The 21,242-nt window shown below is 38.1% G+C and overlaps 2 protein-coding genes across 2 annotated transcripts in view; one reads left to right on the top strand and one right to left on the bottom strand.

Annotated features, from left to right (window-relative positions):
* Window positions 1-19,005, bottom strand: part of LOC134657435 (beta-alanyl-bioamine nonribosomal peptide synthetase ebony) — a 72,097-nt gene extending 53,092 nt beyond the window's left edge. The window contains exon 1 of the mRNA XM_063512985.1: window positions 18,848-19,005. The gene's annotated coding sequence lies outside the window, so the exon portion shown is untranslated. The remainder of the gene's footprint in view (window positions 1-18,847) is intronic.
* Window positions 7,513-10,959, top strand: LOC134657713 (uncharacterized). The gene has a single exon (XM_063513275.1). The coding sequence runs from the start codon at window positions 7,513-7,515 to the stop codon at window positions 10,957-10,959; it is 3,447 nt and encodes a 1,148-aa protein (XP_063369345.1).
* Window positions 19,006-21,242: the final 2,237 nt, after the last annotated feature.

The raw sequence follows: 21,242 nt of genomic DNA, 5'->3' as shown, positions 1-21,242 counted from the left end.
TGAACGGACCAATCACGGCACGGGACTCGCTCACCTCGTCCCCCGCACCCCTGTATTTTTGGCAGCATCGGTTTCATGAAAGAATTGGCCTAAGTTGAGTCTAGAGGCTGGATGGTCAGTGATCTACACCAACGCAACTGCATGTCATGTTCTTGCGGTTTATTTTTATAACGCCAAGATCAAAATTTGACTGTTAACTCCATCTTGCGTCGAGTAGAGGAATCAAAAAACTATAGAAAATAGAAATGCAGTTTACTCTATGCCATAGAATCCCCTTTTAAATGTCATAAATCCAAACATGGCGGCCATACCAATAGACAATCAAGTCTAGCGATGAAATGATTTGTTTACATGAGATTCACTGACAGATAATGATCTTTACCTATTCGACAACCCACGATAGTTCAGATTCAAATGAACTTCAACATGCGACGTCAAAATTGGCATGTCGAATAAGGCCCCTGTTCCACATCCGCATCCGCATTAAACTCCGCATCGATTTTAAATTTTATGCGGATGCGGATACAGATGCGGATGTTGAAAATAATGCGGATATTCGCAACATCCCTGGTACCCACCAAGTGCGGGTTGCATCCAAATTGTAACGAAACGATCCCTTCGGTGAATGGGCCTACAGAACTCGTAGGACGCTATATCAAACTAATCAACGTGAATTTATTTCTGTACTAAGACCAATCCCAAGTCCTAACAGATAGAACGTCCAATGGGATCATCTGGAGGATTTAACCTTGATCTCGTAATACGGTAACATCCGGACAAAAGTCCGGGCATCACTAATACAGCCATACTCAAAGTGTGTTTCGCGGAACCCTAGGGTTCCGCGACACCCCTGCAGGGGTTCCGGAAGAATTTAGAATTATGCATATTAATAAAAAAATACACTTCTAAAAACTATTGTTTTATTGTAGGGTTCCATCAAGTATTTCGCTTTCCAAAAGGGTTCCGTCAAAAAAAAAAGATTGGGAACCGCTGCACTAAAAAGTTGTTTACCCTAGTTCTAATAAGTAAATTCCGTTTTTTTCTTCTTGCACCAATTTTACGTCTCTGTTTGGCCCGATGGTTGACTGGTAGAGAATGCCATTAGGCATTAAATCCGCCATTTGTACATTAATTGTGTGTTTTGTGCAATAAAGTTTAAATAAATAAATAAAAATCCTGATATATCCTGGACGGTAACTTACTAAACCGTTTTCTCATGGATGCTGATTTCTTCACAATTTAAGCGCCCATTAAATCACTTATTAAAATATCAAACTGTATCTTAAAGGGCTACAGACTAAGGTACTTACTAAGTATCAAGATACAACTTTAGAAAACAAAATACATTCCTAATATTTAAATGTATTAATTTCGCACCTATTTCATTTTGCTTGTGATTTATACCACTAGCAAAATCAATTAGCGTTTAATCACACCAACCTGTTTTATTACTAATATTAAGTTTTCTTTCACTTGTCCTTAGTCCAGTTATTTAGCTATCAGAAGTATGGGCGGTATAGGTAACTACATTTATTAATCGAATTTATCGGCAAAATCTTAACCGTATTTCCTGTTTGGCAATATATATTTATAAACCGGAACGCGCGAATGTTTTTCTTTAGGGTTCCGTACCCTATTACAAAGAAAGACTCCGTTATCCGTCTATCCGTCTGTCCGTTCGCCCGTCCGCCCGTCCGTCCGTCTCTCACCAAGCTGTATCTCATGAACCGTGATAGCTAGGCAGTTGAAATTTTAATTTTAATCTTTTTAAAAGTGTTTATTTAACTTACAGTGTATTATAGTATATGGCTTCAATTGTGTAAATCAAAACCACTTCCTAATGTTCGATTGGGCTGGAGCTCAGGATAAGTCTGTTTACAAATTACAATGCAATAGGTACTTATATATCATGACTAGACGATATACCTAATAGAACCTGACATATAAGTGGCCATAAGAAGCAAGTAAGTGATAAAATAACACAACCTCGTGAACCTTGTTGAATTAAAATGTGTTAGGATTGTTTCGAAGATTATAGTTAGATTAATAAAAATTTGTAATCTCTCTTATTGTTCTTTCTCTCCATCCATCTAGTGTCTACTAGTTTCCAAGTCCAAGTCCATCCAAGTATATCCAAGTTTACATGTTGTTGTGAACGCAGCAGCAGAGGCAGCATTGTAGGTATACCTACTTACAGTGATGAGTTGTATCGTCTCAATTTGCCACAGCTAAATTATTTCCTTAACAAGCCCATAGTACTACAAATCTTGTGATATAGTACACATTTCCGTTATACTGGACAAGGGTCTATCAAGATCAGTTCATCATCCCAATATGAATCTTTGTGGCCTTATCTTAAGGTGAGTTTTTGTTTAATTTGTCTATTGCGCTGTTAGGAGCAATATACATCAATCAAAGGATGTTGAATACAGCTACCTACAATGGAAGTGCTGAAGAGTATAAGTACGACTTTCGACTCAATGTCACGGCAACAAAGCTTCAGATGCAGAGAATCTCTTTGCCCTTTTCACAGCGCGAAATATGTTTTTTTTTATTGTACCTATCCCAAAAGATTTAGGTATCATCCAAAATCATTCGATTCGACAGAGAAATTATTAAAAAGGGTAATCTACATCTACATGTTCCTGTGCCTTGCATAAAAGTACTAACTTCTCTAAGTTTAAAAAGTATGAAGCATTTTCTGTCTTTTATTTATTTGGTTCCTTTATGTATAGATCAAAATCGTGTTGTGAAAGCATTTTTTTTTTCATTTTTACCAATTGGCGTTCCATACAAATTCATCGATTCATTTCACTTTCTCGTCACGATTTTCCCTCTCATTGCCGAAAATCTAGTCGTGAATTAATTTTCACCACCTTCCTTTTAGTTCCATTCAAAACCATCGATTCATTTTATTTTCACGACGATATTCTAACACATACACTAATAACAAAGAATTACTTAATGAAAATTAAATGGGTATTTTTACAACAAAAACGCATTTAAAGCTGTCAGTCACGGGCATCTCGGAAAATCTCTTCACTCTCCTAACTTGGCTAACACCTCTCCGAGCGTAGATCGGTTGCACTCGTATCTATTATATCCCAATCTAGAGTATCTAGAATTCTAGATTCTAGATGCAACATATAGGTAAAGTTAAAAATAATCGGCCTTGCTGGGTTGTCGGTCCCAAGCCCACAACCGGTATGTGGGGAGCGCATCTTCGGATGCACTGATACTGACCGGCTAACATACTTTGCATGACTAAATTATTTCAACTTTATTGCACTATGAATTTTATGGCACAAGGCTTTGTTTATTAAAACTGCATGGCACAAAATGTGTAGGTGTACTAATGCCAGAAATGAACCTCTTTTCTGTTATTTATTTTAAACTATTGCACATCAAGAAGTAGGTACAAATCAAATGGTGTACTTAAGAGCCAACAGGAGTTGTCGCGCACAGCGCGATTCGCCATATAAAAGTCGGTATGTATCAAAACTAGTAATGTCAGTCTATATTTTGATGTGTGGTAACACCACTTGTTCTGACTAACTTTTGCTTGATGGTACTGTGAATAAGATGGCGGGAAAGGAGTGCCGCGTACACGAGGTAATGAGCGGAGATCGTGGTAGTAAGATCAGTTAGGAGCCACGAGCTTCTAGGAGGCCCAATGCCCCATCAGAAACACATCAGGTGAGTGTTTGCTTTGCCATATTATTATGTCGACATAAACGTGCATCATAAGGTGGAAAGATGAGGAGACGGTTATAGCATATCGTTCTTTCCGTTAGTAGTAGTCCAATCTTGCAGTGCACTGCACACTTGGTAGTCAAGGAAATTGGACATGTATTTGAGGTGTGTCCAGGAACACACGGGCACGGTCGACTGAGTTGGAGCAACCGTGGCGAGACTATGGGGAAGGTGGAGGTCTCCGGGGGGGCATAGCCCCCCCGTCCGGCTAAGTGACAAATGTGCAAATCTGATAAGAGTCGCCAGGGATATGGCCCTGTATAGACCGGAGCAAGTCGACCGATGCCCAACTGGAGGTGCATAGCCATTAAGTAGTATGTGGGTTAGCAACCACACAGAGCTTAAACGAGATGGAAGGGCACCAAGTAAAACTGAATCATTCATGTGAGTGATACAACCACATGAGAGAGGCAAGTCCTCATTTTATCTGTATACACATAATTAAGTAGAGTGGAATAAAGTTGGTCGACTCATCTTTCCATTCTAATGATATAAATGTGTAATTTATATATATTCATGCCGTCCATATGTATATGTGAACCCAGCAATTAGTATTTCATACATATATTGTACAGGAGGGACGACATTTTGGTGGAGCGTGCTGGGATAACTATATAAATGAGCCGGATAAGCGAGGCTTATTTTTATCAAAATTATTTATTTTATCATGATTTGCTGTTGCAATCATGTTATATAGTGTTTAATAATAAAGAAATTAATCTGAGTACCATTTATTTTAGTAGTAAGGAAAATATGTATATTTGTATTTTGAAATTATACTAGTTCATAAGTCCTTTTATACTGAGTGATTGTCAGTCTCTAAAAGGGGAGAACTGAAAGGCACACAGTTCAAGAGTAAAAGGATAATTGCGTGGTTTTAAGTGCGTAGTTGTGTTATAAGAAAGTTTGAAAAAAATTCAACTGCAAATAATTAAAAAAAATATATATATAGCACAAGTGTATGTAAAGCTTAAGCTAGGATTAATTTTAGTAGAATATCGTGTAAAGTGCACTTAAATGAAATTATTTTAACTTAAATCCATTCATTCGTTTCATCCGAATGTCTATGGTGCTAGTGCGTACCCAAGTAATCGATTCTAACCGATTCGTTTGAAGTGAGCGATACTTGAAACTAATATAATGTTTTAGGTGATATTAATACAAAGGTAAATATTAAACAAGTTTTAATCTTGTTTTAGTTTGCAAAAATATGTAAACGATAAATATTTGTTCAGTAAACTCTTGGGTTTTACGAATTGAACGAATAGTCAAAATCGGTATTATGTAATCTCAGTGTGACAACACTACTATGGAATTTTCTTCTCGCATTTGCCGCCTATTCGTTTGTTGTCAAATGCCAAACTTGTCATGAAAATTTTGCTGTCTGGTGGTCGAGTATTTTTAAATGGAAAATAACTTTTAATTAGAATTATCCATTCTAATTGGATTAGTGTTTGCGAGTATATTTCGGTGTGACAGTGAATAGTTGTTGATAGGATACAACGATTAATGGGAAATATATCACGGATCAAGGTAAATATGCCTCATGTTCTACGTTCATAGTACCGACGCGTTGCAATATTTCGGCGGTGCCAAGAAGTAAAATCCTTTGTTATTTGTTAATTTCAGTTCGTAGAGGATAAAATACGGAGTCAGGGGTTTCGTGTGAAGCATACGTAAGGGAAGGATAGTGATAAATTGTACCTATTCACAATGGAAGATATCCTGGCTAACATGGTCCAAATGCGACAAAATAAACTGAAAACATACATCGAAAACATTCAGTCTAACGATGCCGGTGATCTCATAATTGGAAGTGGGTCCGGTACGATAAGACAGTTACAGAACCTAATTGGCAAACTACAAAATGAAATACGGCATTATACGACTACCTCGTCGAACCCTGAAGTTACTGTAATTAACCAGGCTATGGAGATTCAACTCCAGGCGGAGGATTTAATCGTGAATATAGAGACATCCATGACAGTTGTAGCTGATCAGCATAATACAACAACGGAACGACAAATGAATATTAAACTTCCAAAACTGCAACTACCTAAGTTTGATGGTGATCAGCTACGATGGTCAGAATTTTGGGATCGGTTTGTGTCCAATGTAGACAACCAGCCCATGGCCGAGGCTGATAAACTTAATTATTTGTTAAGTAGTCTGGAGGGCAAGGCAATGGAAGCTGTAGCGGGCATCAGTATAACAAATCACAATTATGCCATTGCCGTGGAGGCTCTCAAGTCGAGGTATGGGTCGAACGATGCTCTGATAGTTGTCCACTACACTGCGCTTACCAACTTGGGTCGAGCAGAATATTCGGCTTCCAGTTGTAGGCATACTTTAGACCAGATTGAGCGGCATCTGCGGGTCCTGAAAAAGTTAGGTGAAGACACAGCAGGAAACCACCTACGGGCAAACATACTTGCCAAATTTCCAGAAGAAGTTTTACACCAATATCACCTTATGCCTCAACATTCAACGGATAATTCAACCTCGACAGTCAGACGGGTTTTACTGGACATTGTTATGGCTATGGAGAAAGCCCAGACCCAACCAATTCCAAAAGGACTGGACACGAAACAAGTCATCACTACTGAAGTTCTCCAAACTAGATCTGATCCAGTACAAAATGACTCAAAATACAGACCAAGAAGAAACTTAAAAAGGAAAGCAGAAAATCCCGTTAAAGATAACATTCCTCCAAAAAAGAAGACCCGGTTACCTTGCATTTTCTGCAAGCTCCAAAATCATAATAGTGTGGATTGCAGGGGGTACAGTGACAATGAATCTAGAAAAAAGCAACTGTCTGGTAGATGTCACAAGTGTCTGAAACGGAACCATAATACAGATCAATGCCATAGAAAAATAAAATGCTACCGATGTGGTGATGGACACCTCCAGCTTTTGTGTCCAAAGCCAAAAGGTAAGGAAGATTTGCCTGTCAGTTGGCAAACAATGGTAAAGTGCTATATAGCAAATATAAATAAATACAATTTTTTACAGACAGCAGTGGCACAAATCAGCAACCCCAACAACAACAAAACAAGCAAACATAAGTGCAGACTTGTATTGGACTGTGGCTCACAGAGGAGTTACATAACTGTACGGGCTGCTTCCAAACTATTACCGGATAATGAAGACCGACTCTTAGTGTTCACGTTTGGAGAAACAATTCCAAAGGAAATGCCGAGCCCTTCAGTGGAAATTGTGTTAGAAACCAAGCGTGGCACCAAAAAACAAGTAAGAGTAAATATCGTTCCACATATTACTGAGAAGTTACTGATAGCTAAATTTGATCACTCAAGAGTTGATCTAGCGGCCGATGATGATTCTATTGGTGAAAATGTGAACCTCTTAATAGGGAACGATTATTATGAAGGTTTCAGACGTTAAGAGAAGATACAACTTAAGGATAATCTGTATTTGATTGATACTGACTTTGGTTGGCTGTACTCTGGAGATGAAAACCGTAAACGCACTACCCCAGAAAATATTCTAACTGTGACTACTTACTGCCACTGTCATAATTCAAGCTGCCCTTATTTTACCGAACCGGACTTACCGCTCAGGAACATTGATATTAAATTTCTATGGTCTCTTGAGTGTATTGGCATAAATGACTCTCCAAAAGCCACTAGACAAGAGGAAGCTATAAAACATTTCAATGACACCATACAATACAACAATGGACGTTATGAAGTAACGTGGCCATGGATTGAATATCCACCTCAGCTTCCTGTAAATTTCGGCATGGCGTTAGGAAGACTGAAGAGCTTGGTCAATAGATTGGATTCAGCAACGCTGCAAGAATATGATGATATTCTGAAGGAGCAACTAAACGGAAATGTCATTGAAATAGTTGAACCACATAGGAATGACACCGAACACCCTGTGCACTACCTTGCTCATCACATTGTAAAAAATGAAGGAAAACGCGGGAGGATTGTGTACGATGCTTCAATGAGAAGCATGGACAAGAAAAGCCTGAACGAATGTCTGTATAGTGGGCCCTCCATGCTTGAGGATCTCACAGCCCTTCTTCTGAAGTTTAGGACAAAGAAAATAGCAATCGTCGCCGATGTAGAAAAGGCATTCTTGCAGGTAGGACTTCAAGAGAAGGACCGTGATGTGACAAGATTTCTGTGGGCTAAAGACATCACAAAGGACCTAACGGGAGACAATCTGTTATATCTTCGATTTTGCCGAGTCCCGTTTGGCATAATTTCAAGTCCGTTTCTCCTGACAGCGACTATTAGATATCACATGTCACAGACAGATGGAAACTTACTGAAGGATATAGCTAACAATTGTTATGTAGACAATCTAGTAACTGGAGCGAACTCTGTGAAAGAAGCGCAAGAAATTTATGAAAAGACGAGAGAAACCTTTGGGCAAATATCTATGAATATAAGAGATTGGTTATCAAATAATAAGGAATTTCTTGATCTTGTGCCTTCAGAGCAGCAAGCAAAACATGAAAATACAGTAAAAATTCTTGGATTGTCGTGGAACGTGAAAAGGGACACCGTGAAATTAAGAATTACTGATCAACACTTTGACAAAGATGCACCAGTCAACACTAAGAGGAAGGTACTTCGTACTTTAGCCCGGATCTACGATCCATGTGGTTTCATTTGCCCATTAACCTTACCATTGAAGGTGTTGTTTCGGAGCATCTGTGATCAAAAACATAAATGGGACACCAACCTACCGGATGACTTGGTGCAGTCCATGCAGGAAATATTGAACGTAATAAAAACAGCAGTAAATCTGGAATTGCCGAGATGTGTAACAAATGTCAATCCAGAGCTAGAGACAACATACCAGTTACATGGGTTTTCTGATGCCTCAAAGGCTGGATATGCTGCTGTTATTTATCTAACAACAAGAAGCAACCAAGGCACATCAATCTCATTCTTAATGGGAAAGTCTAGGATAGCCAAAGGTGAAGACACAAGTGAACTTCATATCCCGAAATTAGAGCTACTGGGTTTGCTCATAGCAAGTAGACTCTTGAAATATGTGAGAGAGAACCTATCTCTTCCAATAAGCAAGGAAATGTTGTGGACCGATAGTTTGGTCGTACATGGATGGATGCGGTCAGATAAATTGTTACCGCCCTTTGTATCAAACAGAGTAGAAGAGATCATAAAAAACCAAATGGGTGCAGAGTTGTACTATATCAACACTAAAATGAACCCAGCTGATGTTGCCACAAGGCCTGACAGATGGAGTCAATCCAAGGAACTTTGGTTTAATGGTCCCACATTCTTAAAAGAGGATGAGACAATGTGGCCTACAGATAGATACTATATGAACCATATGACAGTCCTTTCTGTTGCGGAGGGCCTGGACCAGAGTGGACACAGTAGCATACCGGAAACTGATGATGGTCCAGGAAATGAGCCAAGAACTGTTGAAGCAAATGATAACCAACAGATGGAAATTGAAGACCAAATCGACCAGTTGACAAACAATAATTTAAGTGACGACATTCCAGAGATTTACTCAGTACAGGACACACCACCTTCACTGAACTCGGCAGCTAGTACTATAGCAGAAATAAAGAAACTGCAAAAACTTCATTTCGCCAACGAGATTGCAGGAAAGGTAACACATCTGACTAGAAATCTTGGACTGTTTCTAGATGTGGATGGTGTACTGAGATGTCAAGGACGAATGGTCAACACCACATGGAATTATGATATGAAACATCCTATATTGCTTCCCAGAGACTGTGAATTCACAAAAAGGATAATCAAGGAAACTCATGAAAGCAATTATCATGTTGGCACTACACATACTCTTAGTCTCATTAGAGAGAAGTACTGGATTCCACAAGGTAAACGTCAGGTGGAACGAGTGATCTCGAGATGTCAGCGGTGTGTCAAACACGGCGGTGGCCCTTATCGTCTGCCAACTGCGCCTGATCTACCTACTGAAAGAGTGAACTATAGCACACCATTCACGTACTGTGGAGTAGATTATTTTGGACCTCTTTATGTGAACACCCCAACTGGCAAACAGAAAAGGTGGGTTGCCCTATTCACTTGTTTAGCTGTTCGAGCCATTCATCTTGAGATTGTTAACAACTTGACTGCAGAAGAATGTCTCCTGGCACTCAGAAGATTTGCTGCTACTAGAAACACACCACAAAGACTGTATTCAGACAATGCCACATGTTTCAAACTAACATCTGAAGTTGTTAGTAAGCCATATTGCATTGAAAAGGGAATTGACTGGAGGTTTATACCTCAGCTGGCTCCGTGGCATGGTGGATTCTATGAACGACTGATAGGTGTAGTAAAGCATTCTCTAAAGCGCACTCTCGAAAAGCACCTTCTCGGAGACAGCAAGCTGTTAACTGTGTTAAAAGAGGTAGAAGCTGTAGTCAACTCAAGACCACTTACTAAAATTGGAACCGAAGTGATCCACATATTAAGACCAGCCGATTTCCTAAGCCTGGGGAAATGCTTAACTTTGACTCCAGCAATGAACAGTGTTTGTACGGTAGACAGTTCCAAACTTCAAGTTAACCTAATAGAAAGCTGGAAGAAGGGTCTGATAATCCTAGAGGAATTTAAGAAAATATTCATGGCACAGTACCTGACGAGTCTGAGGGAGAGATACCAAAACTCTCGTAAACAACCAAGAATTGTCTCTGATTGCGAACCTAAACTAGGAGACATCGTTCAAATAAAATCAGATCTTAAAAACCGCGAGTTATGGAAAGTCGGGAAGATAGCAGAGCTCATAAGGAGTGCAGATGGTAAACATAGGGTCGCTAAAGTTAAAGTTGGAGACTCCATAATGACTCGGTCTGTAGGTCATCTCTACCCGCTAGAGACTGAAACAGATGACTCTCCACAAACTGGAGCGACTGAGGAGGAACAAACTGCACCACCTCTAGACACGCCAATTGAGTATTTGGATCTGGATGCTGCCCCGAGCGCAAGCGATAGCATACAGCCACCACAAACCAATCCAGTACCTGAGAATCATGACGAGGTAGTCGCTGCTGAGGAAGTAATGAATGTGCAAGAATCTATGATGGATACTGAGACATCAAGATCTGAGGAAGTTACTTCCAACCCTGACAGTATCCTGCCGGGAACTAGAACTAAGAGGGACGCTGCTATTCGAGCCAGAGAGAAAATCCTGGAGTGGACGCGTCACCTGCTCACACTACTGCAATAAGACTCCTTTTTTGCCTGTGGAGTGTCGCGCACAGCGCGATTCGCCATATAAAAGTCGGTATGTATCAAAACTAGTAATGTCAGTCTATATTTTGATGTGTGGTAACACCACTTGTTCTGACTAACTTTTGCTTGATGGTACTGTGAATAAGATGGCGGGAAAGGAGTGCCGCGTACACGAGGTAATGAGCGGAGATCGTGGTAGTAAGATCAGTTAGGAGCCACGAGCTTCTAGGAGGCCCAATGCCCCATCAGAAACACATCAGGTGAGTGTTTGCTTTGCCATATTATTATGTCGACATAAACGTGCATCATAAGGTGGAAAGATGAGGAGACGGTTATAGCATATCGTTCTTTCCGTTAGTAGTAGTCCAATCTTGCAGTGCACTGCACACTTGGTAGTCAAGGAAATTGGACATGTATTTGAGGTGTGTCCAGGAACACACGGGCACGGTCGACTGAGTTGGAGCAACCGTGGCGAGACTATGGGGAAGGTGGAGGTCTCCGGGGGGGCATAGCCCCCCCGTCCGGCTAAGTGACAAATGTGCAAATCTGATAAGAGTCGCCAGGGATATGGCCCTGTATAGACCGGAGCAAGTCGACCGATGCCCAACTGGAGGTGCATAGCCATTAAGTAGTATGTGGGTTAGCAACCACACAGAGCTTAAACGAGATGGAAGGGCACCAAGTAAAACTGAATCATTCATGTGAGTGATACAACCACATGAGAGAGGCAAGTCCTCATTTTATCTGTATACACATAATTAAGTAGAGTGGAATAAAGTTGGTCGACTCATCTTTCCATTCTAATGATATAAATGTGTAATTTATATATATTCATGCCGTCCATATGTATATGTGAACCCAGCAATTAGTATTTCATACATATATTGTACAGGAGGGACGACAGGAGTGGTCATTTTTCCATACAAACGTACTCGACTGTTTCCTCCGTGGGTTTTGAAGCTAGAGCAATGATTTTTTCAACACAGATTAATATTATCAATATCTGTGTCGGACCGTTTTGCTTTTTTTGATATTTTTGTTTTTTAAGGCGCTAGAGCCCTTCAAAAATTGCCAAAATGGCCTAATTGACTATGCCGCAATGAGAGGCGTGCTATTCAAAACTGATATCAATTAGTCAAAAAAGCAAAACGGTCCGACACAGATAATGTCATAATCATTTAGATTTCCAAATTTGGTTACGATTGGTTAAGTTTTGGAGGAGGAAACAGTCGAGTACGAAACCTCGATTTTTGAGATTTTTACGCAGGATTTTTCGCCTTGTCCTTATCGCACTAGTTTTAGGAGCCGCTTCCGTTAGCGAGACGGGTATATTTACCTAAAATATTTAAATCTCAGCTCCTGTTGGCTCTTAATGCCTCGTGGCATTATCTACCAGTCAACCATAGGGCCAAACATAAATATGTATTGTATGTATGATATGGATCCTGAAGGAATCTTTAGTCATCTTTTTGCATTTTTTTCTGCTCTATACAGCACAACTGAAATTTGAACTCGTGATTTTTGACCACCACATACTTACATATGATAGGTTAATATATGCTTAACCGCGCTTTCTACCGATTGCTTGGGTATGGGCTAAGAATACATAATAATATTTAATACATACTTAATACTTACATATAAAGTTTTTGCACATGAAAAAAATATTTCTAGGTAAGTATTAGTTATCAGTAGGGACGACATATAAACAGGTAATAAACCCATACCATATTAGCTACTCATCTCATCACTGAATCACGTATTTACCATGTAAATTTACAAGGCGGAAGAGAAACCCATCCACAATTATTAGTAAAATTAATACATTTCAAATTTGACGTATTTTCCTTGTTATGACGATGACATACGTAAGTCGTGTGAAGCATGTGAAGCTTCGATCAACACGGGCTTCCGACACGTCGGAAGGGATAGGCCCAAGCGATATCTTGATATTCATATCATTCTGCCATTTTTCGCGGGGGGGAACGTGCACACAGTCACACTTCTCACACACTTACATACAAAATCCAATCTGTAATGACGACACAAATACATAGAAAATGACACACCACACCTCAAAGACAAATCTTGCAAACCTCGATCTCTTTTTGTGTACGGACGAGTCACAAGTGTGATAACACGCACACTAACACATTTTCGTCGAAGAATTTTATTGTATTCTGAGAGATGAGAAGTCGGATTTGTCGCTCGACCGATCCGCAATTTGTACTGGGCGAGCAAAATCGATAAATCCAGCAATTACATGAGACTAAAATATAATAATTGTGTTTAAATGTAATTAAACGTATGACATGTAAAAAAAATATTACATGTGAAATGTAACACCTTCTTTTTGTAAATTTGATGTCCTCGACCTCTTTTTACAACAAATAACCGAGCGATTAGGCATTTTTTCTGCTGCTGTGTTCACTCGCGCGTCTGGACTCGGTCTAGTTAAAAATCCGAGCGCAACTAGTTTCATTACCTGCGCTAGATCAGTTGATCTTGTACCTAGGCAGAGGGGAAATAGTGCGAATGCCGCATCCCTTCCGTGTTGATCGAAGATGTGAAGCTTTTAGCTCTGCCGGGCTAGCACATGATTGGCGCGAGAGTATCTCGCGGCGAGATAGACTACCCGTCCCTCTTTTATTAACACAGAAAAAGACGGGTAGTCTATCTCGCCGCGAGATACTGTCGCGCCAATCATGTGCTAGGGGTGCTGCTTGCAATTTAAACTTAATATATATGTCGGAGAATGGCTGAATTGTGCTATCTATCGTCTTGAAGAGGCGTTTCATCACGCAATCTTTGACAAATAGAGCAAACTAGGGTGTTATGTGTACACCTGAGTGGCGTTCGGCGCAGTTCCGCCAAGGCGTCATAGAGTGCGCTGTCAAAAACAAATGAAATCGAGAACAATTGAAGTTATGCTGTCAATCAATCTTCAGATGAAAACATGATGAGAAAGAACGGGAGAAGATGACGTCTGTGGCGGTTCCTGGGTCTAATCCACTGGTTTGCCTTGAATAAGAAGTGTAACGTGTGCTATGATTTGTAATCAGTCTTATCCAGTAAAGAACAAGTCTCAACTCACAGGAGTTGAATAACGTATTTCATTGACGAGGGCTCGTCATCCATGATTGAAGGTCCTGATGTGCTCCTGATAGTATGATACGCCCACGATTCCCGACATATATAAGGACATGCATTAAGGTCGTATTTTAAGATACGTACGTGACTACTTTTTTGGTACTTCTTGCTGATATTACAAACCACTGAGCTTTAATTATTTGATTGAATGTTACGCAAATGTTACGTACGCGTACGAAGGTACGAACGCCCGAGACAAAGAGTTTTAATCTAAGAGTAGTATATATACAGGATGTCCCAAGAAGTAGTGATATACTGAAGCTGGGAGGTAGAGGACCTAGAGGGCTATCTGAATCACCCCCATGTATGTTCCGCGATTTTTCGTATTTTCGGAGTTATGATTTTTTTTAATTTTTCACCTATCGCCGAGTACGATGAGATTTTTATTTATGGTGACGTGAATTATTGCGGTAGATGCTTGATTTTTTTTGTGTGCTACGCTGATAGATAGGCCAATTCAGTATGGTAACATTTACTATCGTTAGATCTTTGAATGGAATTTAAAAACAAATTAATGCCAAGAAAGATAAAATTACCCAGTATGTTCACAACTTCAAGGGCGCTTAGAAAAATAAAACATACTGGGTAATTTTATCTTTCTTGGCATTAAATTTTTTTTTAATTCCATTCAGAGATCTAACGATAGTAAATGTTACCATACTGAATTGGCCTATCTATCAGCTTAGCACACAAAAAAAATCAAGCATCTACCGCAATAATTCACGTCACCATAAATAAAAATCTCATCGTACTCGGCGATAGGTGAAAAATTAAAAAAAATCATAACTCCGAAAATACGAAAAATCGCAGAACATACATGGGGGTGATTCAGATAGCCCTCTAGGTCCTCTACCTCCCAGCTTCAGTATATCACTACTTCTTGGGACACCCTGTATATACTTGGTCAACCAAATCTTGACAGTAGAAAAAGGCGGCAAATTTGAAAAATGTAGGGGCGAAGGATATCGTCCCATAGAAAATTTGAATTTCGCGCCTTTTTTTACTGACAAGATTTGGTTGACCAGCTATATATTACCTATTTCGAGAAACAGGTGGATAGGATAATTCGCCAGTAACTGGCCACCCTAAACTAAAACTGATTCTATTCACCTATAAACAGAATTTATTTTAGTATAAGGTGTGGCTAGTTATTGAAGGCTGCTTATTACCGGCGTATTTTACCCTACGTAAAATGTAAAAACACATTTTTTTTTAAACTTTTTTTACAAAATTTATGAAAAAATTGTTAAAATGGCCTTTAATAAGTAAATGCATTCGTTTCATTTCATTCGAATACACATTTGTTAAAATTACGGAGTAATTAGTTCCGTCACTTGACGGACCGTTAAGTATGGCGAATTAAACACAAAGTTATAATTGCAGATTTTTTATAGTCTAACTAATATAAGATTTGTATTAAACGTTACATGCTTTAAAACGGTACTAAACGTTTTATCTGTATATTTTTTCTGGAATATTATTTTCCAGCTCTAAATGAGCATCTAATCAAAGTACTAGGTACTTATTACTGTGTAAGATTTATCTTCAAATATTTATTAAGCTTAGACGTTTCTGCTTGATACAATTTTTTTTGTAAGTAAGTATTACATAATTATAAGCTCTATATGTACACTTCATAGATTTTCTGGCTTTACGTGAAATAATTAATAATTATTCTTCAATTACACTTTTTACACAGTACATAAAAAAAAATACAAATAAAATAAAATAAAATTGCGTTTTATTTCCTTCGTACTGTCGTTATATGTTTGTGCGGCTTCTAAACTTCACTTCGGTTCGGTTAATCAAGTTCTGTTTCTTATTCAGATTATTAAGTACAAATATTTGCAAGTTAATACATAAAAGGTTATGAGCTTAATTAAAGTAATTGTAAGCCAAGTCTCATAAAAACCGCGAGTAACCACCGCATATAGTTTTGACGCTTAATCACAAACTTATCTACTATTTATGGAAAATCTGTAACTTTTGTAACCCTACATACTTATGAAAAAACTTCAAGTACCTACAGCATCAGACTGTTTAAATGTATCCTAAAGCGACGTTCTATATGATGTCAGGTATAGCAACAAACAGCTTAAATTTATCCGAAAGCGACGTATATTGTGACGTAAATATAACTGGGAGAATGTCCACTTAATCAAACTTAACGGTCAAGCCTTCGGTTTTTCCTGTCCGTTTTTTCTCGCGGTTGACTATTTTATTCTCACAACACAATTCTCTACTAATATTTGCGTTGCGTTGACTCATACATTTTCGGAATCTGTGATGTTGGGGAACCCCTTGTGCAAAAATAGGAGTAGGCTACGTTAGTTTACTTTACTTATACTTACTTTACCTACCTATTAACCTTTTGGACGCCAATGACCGATATATCCGCATCGTAGGTTCAACGCCAAAGACCGATTAATCAGTCACAGACCACAGAGCAACATAGACCTACGTGCATATGCATAAAGTTCAATTTCAGTTTTGACACTTCGGTGACGTGGCGTCAGCGTGACAGCTTTTGTGTTTGACACGGCGTCGAAAAGGTTAAAAAAAACGAGTTGACCGTTGCGTTAAGAGCCAACAGGTGTGGTCATTTCTCCATACAAACGTACTCGACTGTTTCCTCCGTGGGTTTTGAAGCTAGAGCAATGATTTTTTCAACACAGATTAATATTGTCAATATCTGTGTCGGACCGTTTTGCTTTTTTTGATATTTTTGTTTTTTAAGGCGCTAGAGCCCTTCAAAAATGGCCAAAATGGCCTAATTGACTATGCCGCAATGAGAGGCGTGGTATTCAAAACTGATATCAATTAGCCAAAAAAGCAAAACGGTCAGATAATTTTATAATCATTTAGATTTCCAAATTTGGTTACGATTGGTTAAGTTTTGAAGGAGGAAACAGTCGAGTACGAAACCTCGATTTTTGAGATTTTTACGCAGGATTTTTCGCCTTGTCCTTATCGCACTAGTATCAGGAGCCGCTACGTTAGCGAGACGGGTATATTTACCTAAAATATTTAAATCTCAGCTCCTGTTGGCTCTTAAGTATTTTGTAAGTTTTTGTACAACTGCAAAAAAATTCACATCATACAGGTTGCTGAAAAATATCTGAGCATTCATTGTTAAAATGCTTCGACCACGCTTCGAAAGTCAAATCGTCTTCAGACGTTTTTGCGTATCTGGTTCGCTTCCATGTTGGTACTAACTGATGACAATTGAACTAGTTACGAGTAAGGCCCAATAAGGGCGGAATTTAAATCGTTTTCTATACGATAGGTACCTAATTTGCCAGTGTCACAAGACTAGACCGGATAAGAAACGAGTACGTTCGCGGAAGTTTCAAAGTGGCTCCAATCCAAGACAAACTCCTTGAATCTCGTCTACGATGGTACGGCCACACTCGAAGAAGAGGAAATGACCATATTGTAAACATTGCGCTAAACCTTCCTGAACGCCCTAGAGGAAGAGGCAGGCCAAAATCCACGTGGTGGTCCAATATTAGAAACGACCTGGAGAACCTGAACATCGAAGAACAGACAACCCAGAACCGACCACTCTGGCGCAAATTGACAAGGAGACCCGACCCCACATAGGTGGGATAAGGGAAGGAAGAAGAAGAAGGTACCTAATTTGCCAGTAATATAATAATTTAATGCAACTGTTACATAATCACGCAGCGGAGTTATTGAACTTATAAATTATAAACTTTAAAAAAGTAAACCTCCTTGGTGTATCACTCTACTTTAAATTGAGGTCAAATGTCAATGCTTTAAGATTCGGCTAACTTGTAGTTAAAAAAAATGCTGAGGGGTCGGGAAGGCATATAGGTACTTACATTAATTGAAATTTAATATTGGCTGTGATGCATTAGGAGAGATTAGACATTTTGTTTTTCATTTTGTATGTTCTTATACAAGTACAAATTTATATTCAGTTTTAACAATGTAAAACAGTAATGAGATAAATATATTAGTTAATTTGATGAAACTTTGTAATTAACTTATTTTTTACATGAAGATGATAGTTAATAATTGACGTTCCACCGCAAAAGGTACCTTATGGCACTTGGCGCTTACGTCGCATAGCGCCGCAATAATAATAGCGCGCGGCGCGGCGGCGGAACGGCGTTAATAATAGCGTAAGCGCCAACGGCCATAAGGTACCTTTATCCGTGGGACGTCACAATTATGTAACTATAGGTAGGCATAGGTACATATACTTTCATTCTATGTACAGGTTGGCCCGAAAATACGTTACCTACCTGTAACCTCTGCATAGTGTCATTAAGTATACAGGATGGCAAAAAAATAACTGCATTCCCGTTGCTAGGGACTCTAGGGAGGTTTTGGGATTATACTGAGCAACTTTTATTATGGGACCAACCCCGAAAACGCGAAAAAAAAAGTACCCTCCCATAGAAAATGGACCAGCCAAAATGTATGAAACAGCCAAATTTTTTTTTCGCGATTTAGGGGTTGTTGGCATTGTTGGCAACGGGAATGCAGTTATAAATTTTTTAGCCACCGTGTATCTTAGATTTCTTGAAAGGTATCGTACATTATTCTGTAATTTTTTTTTTTAATAAAGATATTGAATAGTCTTCTCTTTTGGTATCATATATATTACATAAAAAAGTAGTTTACCTATTTCCCAAAAAAAATAGGGAGGTACTTATTATATATTTATTATTACTTAAGCACAAATATATTTTATTTATTTATACTTACAAATATATCTTCTCGGCAACCACCAAAATCAAAATGCACACACGTCAAATTTTCGAATGCACTTCACGTTTTTAAATTTTTCCCGCGCACTCCGCGACCGGCCGAAACTTTTTTTTTGTAGTCTATGCACAGGCGGCGTTGCGCAAACTGGCAGTGCCCTCGACCAGTAGCAATTTATATAGCGTTCGACTAGTCACTTAACAAGCATTGTACTTTAATTTCAGCTAAAAAATATCTTGGTACCACATTTTAAAAAAAAGGATGAAAATTAATTATGAAATTTTATGAGACAGTTAAAGAAGTGGCTGAAAATAGCTCAAAATAGTAGTTTATGCAACAGTGATATAATAAGGGTTCTTAAAATTCAAGGGTCGAAGTTACAAAACGAGACGTAGTCGAGTTTTGTAAAAAAAGACCCGAGAATTTTAAGAACCAATTATGAGCTGTTGCATACATTACTTTTTCTATGACAGCTGCAGCAAAAAAAAAAAAAAAAAGTTATTATTAAAAAAAAAGAGTTATTATTAAAAAGAAAGAGTTAATATTAAAAAAAAAGAGTTATTATTAAAAAAAAAGAGTTATTATTTAAAAAAAAGAGTTACTATTTAAAAAAAATTGAGTTATTATTTAAAAAAAAAAAAGAGTTATTATTGTAAATGAAAACATACCTCTTTCAATCAAGATGATCGGAACTTGTATCTTTAAAAAAAATAAAGCAGTTGTATTATACTCATAAGATGACTGCTAGCAGTCATCTTATGAGCCTATAGACAAAGCATTCAAATGACATTGCTTTAGATATCACTGTCAGTCATTTAATTGACACATTTAAGTGCTGGAGTAGAAAAAGGTAATTTTTAATTAAGTGGAATAAATGAACCATGAAGTCTTTCACCGATTATTTAATCAACAAATAACAACGACAAGCATAACATAATCGAAAAAATGTTACGGGGGTTAAAAAGAGGCTGGAATGTGTACCTAAATCGCACGCCATTTTCTTCGAACTTGGCCGAGCGCACTGTGGTGTCTCTATTTTTGTTTTGTAAATGAGTTCTTTAAAACAGTTAGATTTTTCTGAAATTTGCGAAATAAGCGCATTAAAAAGCGATCTAGATGAACCTTTATCTAATTAACTGTTATTTATTCTGGTAAATTAGTTTTCTAAAGTTTCAGAAACGCCTGTAACTTTTTAACGAGCAATTTGAACAGATTCGATATCGGGTAGAGAAAGAGAAGAGTCGTGGAATGTATGGGCCCCAGCCCAGCTTCTCTTTCCGCACAGACTCTTCACATATATTTTTTATTTATTGACACGCAAAACTAGGAAATATCTATCTATCTATCTAATCTAATCTAATGCCTTTAAACGAGCAATTCTTGTTTATTTATTTATATATATATATATATATATTTCGGGGATCTCGAAAACGGCTCTAATTATTTCGATGAAATTTTCTATATGGGGGTTTTCGGGGCGAAAAATCGATCTAGCTAGGTTTAGGAGTTTTTATATGGTTTCCGAGCAAAGCTCGATCTCCCAGATATTATTAAATATAATAGAAACAAGCATGTCAAGTAAGTATTAAAATAAGCACACGCATGCATAACACATGTAGGTACGAGTATATTATACATATACTGTGTGTCCCCTGTGTGTGTAAAATGTGTGTCCCCTGTAACTTCTAAAATAACAGAATAATAAAACTAAAAAAAATATATGATGTACATTACTATGTAAACTTCCACCAAAAATTGGTTTGAACGAGATCTAGTAAGTAGTTTTTTTTAAGACGTCATAAATCGCCTAAATACGGAACCCTTCATGGGCGAGTCCGACTCGCACTTGGCCGCTTTTTTGAGCATATGTTGATTAAAAAAAATATATTTTTATCATGACTCTGTTTTGTTTGACTCTATTCTTTAATGGTGTTATAAAAATATATCTTAGCTAACGTCATCTAACGTTGAGCTTTGTTAGCGATTAGTTTTCATAATAATTGTGACTCAAAATGTTCGCATGTCATGCCGAATATTCGGTATTCGGCCAAAACCACTATTTGGGGCATCCCTACCAATAGGCGGGTCAGCACAGTTCATAATGTATGAGAGCTCTACATGAATTCTCACACTAGAGATTTTTTGAGATGTGATAACCTATGTTGCAAATACTATATTTAAAAAAAAATCTCCACAAAATATGTCACATGGTTTTAATAAATCCAAATTATTATTAAAATAGAAAAAATATATCAAAACATGAATCCGACACTCGAGATTTTTTAATATGCAGTTCTCAAACATATACTCATTATGTATTTATATTTTCTCCCAGCTTGACACCAAAACCAGCTCCCAATAATTTTCTTTATTAAAAATATTTTTTTATAT

Source organism: Cydia amplana, chromosome 20 (assembly GCF_948474715.1).
Source record: "Cydia amplana chromosome 20, ilCydAmpl1.1, whole genome shotgun sequence".
NCBI classification, from domain to species: domain Eukaryota; kingdom Metazoa; phylum Arthropoda; class Insecta; order Lepidoptera; family Tortricidae; genus Cydia; species Cydia amplana.
The sequence above is the reverse complement of the archived record's forward strand: the minus strand, read 5'-3'. Positions and strand labels throughout refer to the sequence as shown.

Coding starts and splice junctions, on each gene's coding strand:
- LOC134657713 (XM_063513275.1), top strand. CDS start 7,513: ATGGCGTTAGGAAGACTGAAGAGCTTGGTCAATAGATTGGATTCAGCA.